At 31.5% G+C, this 12,374-nt stretch overlaps 1 protein-coding gene across 1 annotated transcript; it reads left to right on the top strand.

Moving 5' to 3' along the window:
• The first annotated feature begins 2,891 nt into the window (after positions 1–2,891).
• LOC114377399 (calcium uniporter protein 6, mitochondrial-like) lies at positions 2,892–6,279 on the top strand. Its single transcript, XM_028335881.1, has 3 exons — positions 2,892–3,015; positions 3,206–3,826; positions 5,522–6,279. The coding sequence occupies exons 2-3, from the start codon at positions 3,332–3,334 to the stop codon at positions 6,008–6,010; spliced, it is 984 nt and encodes a 327-aa protein (XP_028191682.1). The 5' UTR covers positions 2,892–3,015; positions 3,206–3,331; the 3' UTR covers positions 6,011–6,279.
• The last annotated feature ends 6,095 nt before the right edge of the window (positions 6,280–12,374 follow it).

Genomic DNA, 12,374 nt, shown 5'->3' with positions numbered 1-12,374 from the left:
ACTGAAAAAAGCAGTTATTAGCATCGTATAGAAATCTTAGTATAATTGACTAATATTGATTATTTGATTTGCTTTCTGATCAAAACCAAATCTTTTTTTATTTGTTTCACATGCGAAACTTTTTTACGTTTCTTTTGATAATTTCACATCTGAATCTGACAACTGTTTCCGTTGCCCTCTGTCCAAAATTAAAATGTGTAAAGCATTTTATTGACATGGGTTCATGTTCATTATTTGTATACACGCATGTTGTAAGTTTTTAATATACACATAATAAATAAAATAGAAATAACTTGATTTTATGAGTTTGCTTACAAAACACAACAATTTTCTCATATACAATTATCTATGATGGGATAATAGTATAATTTCTTTTTCTATCTGTAAATTTTAATTAAATTCTGTTTATATTTTACAGAGTTTTAATAATTCTACTCTAATTAAAAATGAAAGACTAAACAATAAATAAGCCTAGCCATAATATAATTGAATTAAATAAGCTCTTTGGGGGAGGGGGACCGGGGAAGTCAAAGCTTAGTGAAAAAAATAGACTGCCTCAAAAATCCAATGCTCAAACATGCACAGTTACATAAAAAATTGCAAACAGTTGCTTGAGATTAAAAAAAAAGAAAAGAAATTGAAAGAAAATCAATTTGAATTAATTGTAAGAAATTATAAATCACTTACATCGAAACTTTTGAGATTGTTCTTCCAAGACCCAGAGGAGCAATGGGGATCGATCTCTAAGGTTTGGGGGTAAGATAAAAGAATACAACTCTTGAGATTGTATGCGTAATGGTGAAAAGGTTGAATTACTTAGTCTGTTTCTAAACTATTTGAAACTTTTTAAGTAAGTGCCAAAATCAAAAAAATTAAAAAAAATTGGGTACTTTATCATGTAACTTTTTTTATATGAAAAAAAAACACACCGAAAGTTATCATTTTTTTTTTAAGATTTCAAATCATCATAAACTAATATCAAGATATCTACTTTATTGGTTTAGAGACTCCTTTTTTTTTTAGTTTTAAGAACCTTTAAAATTCTCAAATAAAAAAGTGGACAGCTGACCCATTTTGGACCATTCCTTCCCTAAAAGATAGGTCCACACTGCATTATACATAATTGAATCTCTTGCATATTTGTCTACGAATGTCAAGACTCAAGACCCCTTAGCCAGAAGTAATTTGTGGAATACAATCCATCATTACCTTCAGCCCTCTCCTAAAAATGTCTGGCTCTGCCCATACAATTTCAATGAAGTTTTAATGAGTTTGAAAAACTGTTGCAAAAGGGGATAAATAGATGGAGCAATACAACATCTAAAAGGGAAGATCAACATATTACTAATACTAGTATAAAATTCAAATCTGAATAATTAATTGATAGGGGGAAAAATGAAAAGTGATTCCCATCCTCCAACATTAATGAGGTTCCTTAACCCAATTAATATTCTTCTCTGCTACTATTTTTTTTTTATATCTAAGTGTCTCTTTATGAAATATTAAAAAATTAATAAAAAAGTATTATAAAAAATTTCATAATACTATTTCCGTAAAATAACATTAAATTGTGTGGTTGCATCACCTGACACCTCCCATATTTTAATTCCTGACATTCTATATTTTTTATGAATAATTATATACCCACGTCAACATCAACATCACTAACACTATTAATATTTATGATTCTATTTTTATTTTTCCTTTATTATTTTATCAAACTATCATTTATTATTTCTACACTTTTTATGATATTCATGCATTATTTTTCAACTTTTATCAAGTTGTGTCATGTGCATTTTAATCATAAATATATCACCCCAAAAAATCCTAAATATATTGATATTATTTTTTTAGAAATTACAAGTATGTCAATCTTATTTGAGTCACTAGATTATCATAATTAATAAAATTTTATCCTTACATATTTAACATAGTTACATAAAAAATTTAAACATAAAAATAATAGTTAAGTTAAAATATTCCTAGTCAAATTCTTTCAAGTGCTTAACCATACATTGATATATTATTATATTTTATTAATACTTCTTTTATATCTAATTATAAGACCATTTCATGTTATTTGAAAAAATTGGTTAATCACATTAAATATTTTAATTATTTGTATTATCATTTCAAAATTATTTTTTTCTTGTCTTTTTATCCATTTAATTGTTTTCATTAATGTTTCAGAAAAGATTAATTAATCAAGGATATGCACAAAAAAAGTTAATGTATCTAAAAATTAGAAAATGATGTTTTAAAAAAAATTTATAAGCAAGAACAAATGAATTGTTCAGAACTTTATATTAAAGAAATGAAAATGAAAAGTTTTTACTAAGAAGTCTATTACATAAAAAACATGAAGGTTAATTGTTTTTTCTTAATTCATTATACCAAAAGTTATTGATATAAGTAATTTGACACTTGAATTCTAGGTGTGAGTTTGATTAATTTGAATATAAAATTGTAAATATAATTATTATTTTATCTCTAAATGATTTAACTCAGTAGGAACTAATTAGTTGAGCATCAAATAAAATTTTTCCAAATAAACAAATACCTCTGGATGAAAAAAAAAACACAATATTTCACTATTATTTTAATTTTTAACAATAATTACATTTTTCATCTTAAAAAAAAATTAACTCAACAGAAATAAGTTTCAAATTCCACGGTCTTCTTTTAGGACGTGTCCCGTACAAGAAAATGTAACGCCATCTATTTAGAATGGTCAGACACATTCAACACTGAAGTCCACGAGTAACAACCGAGTACATGGTGCGTAGGTGTCCATCCTAATTCCTGGGACCCACACAACATCTATCGCTGTTAAGAAACCGTTACTACCGTCGTTGGCAACAGCGTAGATTCACACCAAAAAAGTAACGGAGTACTTGTGGGGCGGCAACTCCGTCAACCTCCACCTTCTCCTATGTTCTTTCTCTTACATTCTCCCCTTACTAGTTTCTCTCTCTTTATCCTCATTTTCTCTCTCTGTGTCTTCATTTTAAGGTAAATGTTTCTTTTTTTTTTTTGTGATGAAACCAAATCCACACACAGAAATGCACTCACATAGATTCTTTTTCTCTTTCTACTATTATCTTTCACTATTAAACTATTCCAAAATGTTTCCCATTCCTTTTGCGGAAGTTGCTACTTTTGAGCATCATTTCCAGTGACCAATATGTTTTGAATGTTTCAGATGAGAAAGGAAGAAGACGGGTTTTAACTTTTGCGGTGATAAAATTACTGGGTAGTGTTGATTTTTTGGTGATACCAGTGCTTTTCTCCTAAAGCTTCAATTTTTATTTTTTTGGTTTCTGAAAAAATGTGGGGTAGGTGGTGGTGGCGTGCTGGTGGCGGTTTTCTGAGGCAAAGGGTATCTTCAATTGGTAGTGTTAGCCATGGTTATGGGGAAAAGCTTCATCCTTTGGACCCTCCTTTGTTGGGTTTGAGGGGCGTTGTTGAAGTGATGTGTGGTGGAAGAAGGACACCTTTATCTGTTGTGTTGAACCAAATCAAGAGGGGTGTATCAACTTCCACTGGGAATGGTGGTGTCAGCAATGGCAATAATGGAACAACAGAAGATTCTATATCATTCTCTGAAGCCAAGAAGCTTATGAGGTTGGTGAATGTGGAGTCATTGAAGATGAAGCTTGGTATGGAAGGGAAGGAAGTCATTTGCTATTCTGAGCTTCTTGAGGCCTGTGAGAGTGTGGGGATTGCAAGGAGTCCTGAGGAGGCTGCAGCATTTGCCAGGGTTCTTGATGAGGCTGGGGTTGTTCTCCTCTTCCGGGACAAAGTGTATTTGCATCCTGATAAGGTGATGTTTTTATATTTGAATTGTTTATGTTTATGTTGGCATAAGAACATAGCTTGTGCTTGTGGGGCTCACGAAAAGCGTGATCGGATCTAAGTATATTACAGTATATTACTTACCAATAATGGTTTTAAATTGCGGTCGTAGTTGCGTTGCCTTAGTTAGAAAACCTTTATATTGTGGGAAAATGTGGCTGATGCGGCCACAGTTGCGGTTGCGGAGAGTCAAAATACCTTAAACGTTTCGGATCCCTATTTAAAACCATGTGAATAAACCATAGTTGCAAGAGATGTCAATTATTGCCTCTTTTCCTGCTTTTTAGTGTGAGGGTCCTCCCTGACCCATGTGTTAGTGTGTTACACATCTCATTTCACAGGGAAATATTATTTGGTAGGATTGTATATGGATTTGTAGAGAAAAGGTATGGATGGGTTGTGACTTTTGTCGCATCACCCTTTTGAGTTTTAGTCCTGTAGCCTGTAGGTGACTCTTGTGATGTTTGCTTGGTGTTCCAGTTTATCCTGCATACTCTTTAGCACACTACATATTCAACCTTAAATAGTTTTATAAATCATCCTTTTGGCTGAACACCTTGGTGGATGGGAGTAAAAATAAAATTCATCAATCAATTAATGATTCATATATGAATTTTCTTACTTTCATGTGTTGTGCCCCTTTCTCTTTCATGGTAACTGTAGGTAGTAGAACTGATCAAGTCTTGATACAGATATAGCTTTTTTTCTGAACTAGAGAGGAGAACAAAGTGAATTTAGAAACTTTAAGTTTCAAACCCTCTAGCTCACCATTTTAGACTCGTTCTCTCTTTTCATTGACATGCTTGTCATGGTAAATATATCTGTTTGTCTTCTCAAGAATGAAAAATGATATGTACAAACTTTCTGTGTGTTATTCCTCCATGTTTACTTTCTTTCCTTAACCTCAGCTTTTCTATCTATTAACCAAATATGTTACCAGATTCCAGAATCTTATTTTGGTTGCTGAATATTAACTTCACTGTAATTTTGTTTTTTTTCTTGCCTGTAAGTTTGTTAGCTATTATATATTACCACATACTTTTTGCCTCTGTGGAGACCTTATAATGGATTCTGAAAGTACAAGTGTGCAATATTTTAGTTTAGTCTTCATGTACTAGTTGTGCAGAAGATTTCAAGACACTTATATCGAAGTCCGTTCTTTTCTTTCCCTTCATTAAAAATTCCAAAGATTATTAGCCAATATTCTGTCTAGAATCTCTAAATTATTCATTTGAACACCTTTACTGGTTTGAAGCTGAAGTATGTGCTAATGAGACATTTCAGAGCAGTGTTCATGAAAACTTCCAATGTCGTTAAGTATAGTCAATTAGTTATATTTCAAGTGCACTGTTTAACATGGCTTATCATGCCTCAACCTGTTTTGATGCGGGACTATTCTTTTTGTTTGAACTGGCTACTATGCTTTAAACTCAAACCACAGCAGAACTTAGTTATTCAATTCTCTATGGTTTATTTGTTTGGATAAATCTTATCTGCTTAACCAACATTTTGTTGCGATTATGAACCTCTCTAGGAAACAATTTTGAAAAAGATGCCTTCTAGAGTTAGAGAAATTAATATGCAATTCAATTGTTTGTTTTAGTGTTCTAAACTTCTAAATTTGCTGATTCTGTTTGTTGTCTGGTAATGTTCTGTGCTTTAGGTGGTGGATCTGGTTCGAAGAGCTGTTCCACTGGTGCTGACTGCTGACAACGATCCTATGAGGGAGGAGTTGAAGAAACTGCAGGACAAGAAGGAGGAAATTGATGTGTTGGCACATACGCAGGCGCGGCGCATCCTCTGGTCTGGACTAGGATTTGGTGTAATCACTGTCGGCTTCTTCTTCCGGCTAACATTCTGGGAATTTTCATGGGATGTAATGGAACCGATTGCGTTTTTTACCACAACCACTGGGTTGGTCATAGGCTACGCCTACTTCTTATTCACTTCAAGAGACCCTACATACCAAGACTTCATGAAGAGGCTCTTTCTTTCAAGGCAGAGGAAGCTTTTCAAGAGGCAAAATTTTGACATTGAGAGATTCAAGGAGCTCCAGTGCAAGTGCAAAACACCCTTACATGCTAGTACCGTTTTAAAAAATCGCATAGGGGTGGAACTGGATCTTGAAGATGCTTTACATAGAGATCATTAACATTTTCAGGTGGATTTACAATTTTATTTTTTCAAAATATGTTAATAGTTAACCTTGTTCCCCTTGTTTTAGTGCTAATGGGGAGAAGATTAAACTAACTATAGTTTTGGCTTCTTGGATACACACATTTGCTTCATTTTCTTAACAATGCATGAAGATTATGTTTTCCATTTGTTGATTTCACGTTATTATTCTAAGTCATGCGTAAGGGTTAGAATGTATGATGGTCAACAGATTGGAATATATCAGAAGTTTTTTAAGAGAAGCCATTTCGAGTGACCTTTCACTTCAGATTCTAGCTGGTGCGTTTTCTTTGCACCTTATCAAAGCATTTTGTTTCCACACATCTGTTGCAACTGTTGGTATAACTATATCTCAACTGGTCTCAAGTAAAGACTCACTAATTGAAAATTCGTTGTAAAAGGATGTACTTGGACAAGCCACGTGAGCAACACTAAAGTCCTTTAGTTTTTACCAAGTTAATTTAAATTTTTGGATTAAAGTAATTTTAGTCACCTTATTTTTTAAAATTCATAATTTTGATCTTTACTTTAAAATTGAAACATTTAATTTCTATATTTTTTAAAATTTGTAATTTTAGTTATTCTATTTTAAAATAGAGACATTTAATCTTCAATTTTATATAATTTGTGATTTTGGTCCTTTCAAAATCAAAGTGTTATTATAAAAGATTTACTATGACATGAATTAAACAAATAATTTCGTCTGACATCATTAAATTGAGATCATATTGGGTTAGTATTTTATTGTTAAATATTTTAGAAGAACCAAAATCATAGATTTTACAAAATTAGAGGACTAAACATCTCTTTTATAATAAGAAAACCAAAATTATAGATTTTGATAAATAAGAACTAAATGTCTCTATTTAAAATAAAAAAATCAAAATTATAAATTTCAAAAAATAAAAAGACTAAAATTGCATTTAAACCTTAAATTTTTTAAGTGGATTACAACTTTTATAAGTATTTCAAACTTATTTTAATAAGTTTTTCTATTGAGGGAAATTTATTAGATTTTTGTTTCATCGTTGGTTCTCATAATAAACGTGTATTAAATAAAATTTTGAAAATTATGCTTCAATTATACTTTTAATCCTTATATTTTTCTCTTTTCAAATTACAAATTTATATAAATGATACAACAAATTTATATTACATTTCTATTAGATAGAATTTTGAAGAGACTTATTTGAATAATTTAAAAATTATTAGAACTAAATGCAAATAATTAAAACAAGAGGATATCAAAGTTACCTATAAGATAAAATATAAAAAAGAAACGTGTAATTAAGCAAAAAAAATGTATTTACCCTAAGAACATCTCCGATGGAAATGCTTATGAGTTATTTAACTTTAAATCACATTAATTTAGTTTTTTTTATTGGAGAATATCATGTGAAATTGCTTATATAAACAATCTTTGGTTAACAAGATTATATTATAAATAACATTAAACATTCACTTTAACAATCTTAGCATTGAAATACATTTTTGTTTAAAATGCTTAAATTTATATGGAATTATAAGGTCAAAAAATTATGATAAACAAAATAACTATGCATTTTAGATGCTCTAATGTGGCTTAGAAGTGTTTCGCAATTGTAACACCCAATTTTTCATAAATAAATTAAAAAGGTTTTTTTATTTAAAAATAAATAGTTTTAGAAAAAAAATGAGATTTTTATAATTAAATAAATAAGGAGAAATAACATTATTAATTAAAATAATGATTTGAAGGAAAATAAAAAAAATTTATTTATTTTAGGAAATAAAATAGAATTTCTTTTTATAAAATAAAGAAAGAAAGAAAAATAGAGTAAATAAAAGGTCAAGTGTACCTTAGTTATAAATAGAGACGATAAATCGAGACATAAATCCGTTTTTCCTTCTTCATTTCTCAAAATTCTCTTTTTTTTTTCGCATGCACTCAAACCTTTCTCACTAAAACGATAATCCCGAATTCATTAACCATTGGATCATTGTGAAATTTGAACACTTGATTTGGAACTTATTGTCTCAGTCATCCACCGTTGAGATTTTCGAGATAATGTCTGTGGTAGAAGAAATGTCCCTCGCACTGAGCTTTCACTTTTCCCGCATATACCAAAAACCTATCCCTGTAAAACTACGATCTCGAACTCGTCAACCGTTGAATTGTCGTGAAATTGGGACACCACCTTCAGAACCCATTTTCGTACATTCTAACGCTTAGAAACCCTAACAAAGCAGATAGAGGAAAAACTTAAAAAATTTAGGGAACTGCTAGAGACGTCGCTATCACTGTCGGACTACACACGTGAGTCCACTTAGAGGTAAGGGATGAATTTATCGTAATCGGGGTTAGAAAGAACATGTGCAGGGATCCTTAGGGATCAAATTGGGGTTTACTTTGGGATGTTTATTGTATTATAATTCTTCATGTATGATTATAATTGCGAGATTGTTATATTGAGATCATGAAATTGTAATTGAAATTGTGTGTAACTGATAAATTGAATACGTGATAATTGTAAGATAACATGTTGCATTCAATGCATTGAGATCATAATATTGTTATTGAGATTGAGTATAAGTGTAAAGTTGAACATGTGTTAATTTGTGAGATACACGTAAACATGTGATGGTGGATTGTGACATTATGAGATGTTAAATTGTGGACATGAGATTTGGTTGTGAATAAGTGTGTGGTTAACACTTGATGTGACAATACTTATGTTGTGAGCTGTGAATTATACACAAATCCGACTAGTGTTTACCTTGAGAAAAATGTTTATGCACAATGTTAAAGGAAAAGTGTAGGATTCCTATTTAAAGTGTTAAATTATAGCGCAATGTATCAAACCCGTTTGAAACACGAGTGTGAGGTTGTGTGTATAGTATAATTCATTGCAAAAATTGTTTTAGGGGTTGTGTAACATCCCAATTTTCGTACACTAGATTAAAAAGGATTGCTATTTATAAATAAATAGAGTTTAAAAAAAATGATGAGATTTTATAAATAAATAAATAAGGAGATATAATTATTAATTAAAATAATGATTTGAGAGAAAATAAAAAGGGTATTTTATTTATTTGTTTGATAGAGAATAAAATAAAGTTTGTTTTTATAAAATAATAAATAAATAAATAAATAAATAGAGTAAATAATAGGTCGTAAATGCCCCTAGCTATAAATAGTAACATGCTAGGTCAGTTTTCAGACCGACTTCTCAGCCTCATCTGCCTCACAATTTCATTTCTTCTCTCTTCTCCCAAAACCCTCTTTTTTTCCAGCAACTGTCTCAGAAAAACGACGATCTCGGACTTGTTCACCGTTGGATTGTTGTGAAATTTGAGCACTACGTTTGCAGCCCAATTCCGAGCATTCTCACCGTTGGGAATTTTGATATCATGTTTGAGCTGAGAGAAATACCTTTCACATTGTAGCCTTTTCCTTTCCTGTAGAAACCCAAAATGGTCTCAGTAAAATTATAATCCCGATTTTGTTAACCGTTGGATTTTCATGAAATTTGGATATGTTGTTCGACGTTCAATTGTACACACTTCCACCGTTTGGATTTGCGAGATAATATTCGTGGAGGGAGAAAAAGGAATCGCATGAAGACAGTTCCAGTGGAGGTTTCATTCTCTTCTCCGTCTCTCTGACGTTTGGGAATTCTATCGGAGCAGTTGGAGGAATAACTGAAAGAATCTCAGGGAACCATTAGAGATGCTGTTATCGCTGTCAGAAGACACGTGAGTCCGCTTAGAGGTAAGGGATGAGTTATTCACAATTGGGAATTAGTGAGAACATGTGTAGGGATCCTTAGAGATATCAATTGGAATGAGTTTTAGGGTGTTTTTGCAATTTTCATTTTATCTTTATAATTATTACATTGAATTATATATGTTTGACAGACTAATTTTTGTGAAATTGATATGCTATTGTGTTGAGCATGAACCCTATAAATCAAGTACTTTTACTAATTAATATCAATTAGTGAAATAAAGTAAGGATAAATTTAGAGAGAGATATCGATTTTGTATTTTCTCTTTTTCTTGCTATTTATGTTTTTATATATAATTTTAAAAAATTAATATCATAATTGAAACTGACCAAAGTGTTCATATAATTATTTAGAATTTGTGCATTGAAAGCTTACTTTGAAATTTGTGATTCAATATGATGTATGCTAGTTTAAAGATATAGAGGTAGTTATTTATATTAATAATTTATGTAAATAATATTGTAGAGTGTTATAGTATGATTCCAAAAATTATTAAGTGTTGGAGTTTGAGAATATTATGGTTAAATTTCATGAACATGTGTATGTTGTACCTTATGAATATCATTGGAAGTGTTATGAGATGGTTGATGTGATGTTATGAGATGTTAAAGTGTGGACATGATATTCGATTGTGAATAAGTGGATGTGTTAACACTTGATGTTACATTAATTATATTGTGAGCTATGAATTATACAATAACCCGACCAATGTTTATGCGCAGTGTTAAAGAGAAAATGTAGGTTCCTAGTTAGGAACCAGTGTTAAATTGTAGCGCAATGTGTTAAACGTGTTTGAAACATGAGTGTGAGGTCGTGGTATTGTGTAATTCATGAGCAGTGTTTATAAATGGAATATGTGATGAATTGTGGAATAACATGCTGCTTTGAGATTATAATATTGTTATTGAGATTGAGTATAAGTGTAAAGTTGAACATGTGTTAATTTGTGATATACGAGTAAACATGTGAAGATAGATTATGACATTATGAGATGTGAAATTGTGAATGAGTTTTGGTTGTGAATAAATGTGTGATTAACTCTTGATGTGACATTATTTGTGTTGTAAACTGTGAATTGTACAATAACCCGACCAGTGTTATCTTGAGAAAAGTGTAAACGCGCAGTGTTAAAGAGAAAATGTAGGTTTCCTATTTAGAAACCAGTGTTAAATTGTAGCGCAATATGTTGTACGTGTTTAAAACACGAGTATAAGATCGTGAGTATTGTATAATTCACGAGCAGTGTCTGTGTGCTAAAATGATTTTAGGGGTTGGACTTGAATCAGGAGGGAGAGGCCCTGACGGACTCTTCGGAGTGTAGGCCTTGGGGGTCATCGGATTTGAGTGCTCCTTTAAGCCTATGCTGATCCCATATGTTTGTAGTATTCTCGCAAAACATTGTGACCCTGACTAGTCTCCCTATGATTTTACTTAGTAAGAGTGACCTGACAAACCCATTGTGTGGTGTGTCTTGTTATGTACTCCTAAGCGCCCCAGGGTGGTTTTCACTGACATGGTACCATATTGCATATAGGCTTAAGTCTTAGCATAACTGTCTCATGCGCTTGCTAATTGTTTATTATGAAATTGATGTGTTATTATGTCTTGAACAGAGCATGTGATTTTTGTGTAATGTGATTGATGATTGAAAAGTGTGATTGATGGATGAAAAGTGAACTTTGAATGACAAAGTGGTGGAATTACGTGTAAGTAAATTTTATTTGGTTTATATGATATGTATATCTAGTTGTCTTGTTTCTCTATTAGTTAGGAATGTGATAATTCACTCCCCATGTGTTGTTTGTATTTGGATCCTGTGATGATCTTGAACTTTGTGTTCGAGGGAGCAGACGACTAGGTGAATTGATTTAAGGAACCTTGTGCTGAAGGACGTCGAGACACAACACTCTGATAGGATATGACATTGGGGTATATGGTTTTATATTAATTGTATGAAGTCTTAGACAGTCTTGCTTAAACCGAGATAACTTTATTATTTATTTGGACAAGTTTGAATATGATGTAGAAGAAAGTGAATGTGAGCCTTTTATCCCTTTGAAAGACTTGTATTTACAAATGTAAAAAAAAAAAATACTATTAATTAATATTTGGATTTTTATTCCTTTGTTAGTATATATGTGAGGGGTAGAGAGTGTCTCAGGTTTGATCTGAATTAGGAAGGTGATGCCCTAATGGATTCTTCGGAGTCTAGGCCTTGAGGTAAAGACACTCGATTTGAGTGTTCCTTTAAGCCTATGTTGATCCCATATGCTTGGGGCATTCTCGCAAAACAGAGTGACCCTAATTGGTCACCTTATGATTTTTCTTAGTGAGAGTGACCTGACATACCTATTGTGTGGTGTGTCTTGTTATGTATTCCTAAGCGTCTCAGTGTGATTTTTCACTGGACTACATTACATATAGGTTTGAGTCTTAGTATAATTGTTGTATAACGCCTACTAATTGTTTATTATGAAATTGATGAGTGTTATTATGTCTTGACCCGAGTGTGTGATTCATGTGTAATGTGAATGGTAATTGAAAAATGAATTTTAAATGATAAAGTGGTGAAGT

Source organism: Glycine soja, chromosome 11 (assembly GCF_004193775.1).
Source record: "Glycine soja cultivar W05 chromosome 11, ASM419377v2, whole genome shotgun sequence".
In the NCBI taxonomy this organism is placed as follows: Eukaryota; Viridiplantae; Streptophyta; class Magnoliopsida; order Fabales; family Fabaceae; genus Glycine; species Glycine soja.
Note: the sequence above shows the minus strand (reverse complement) of the source record. Positions and strands in the feature narration are given on the sequence as shown.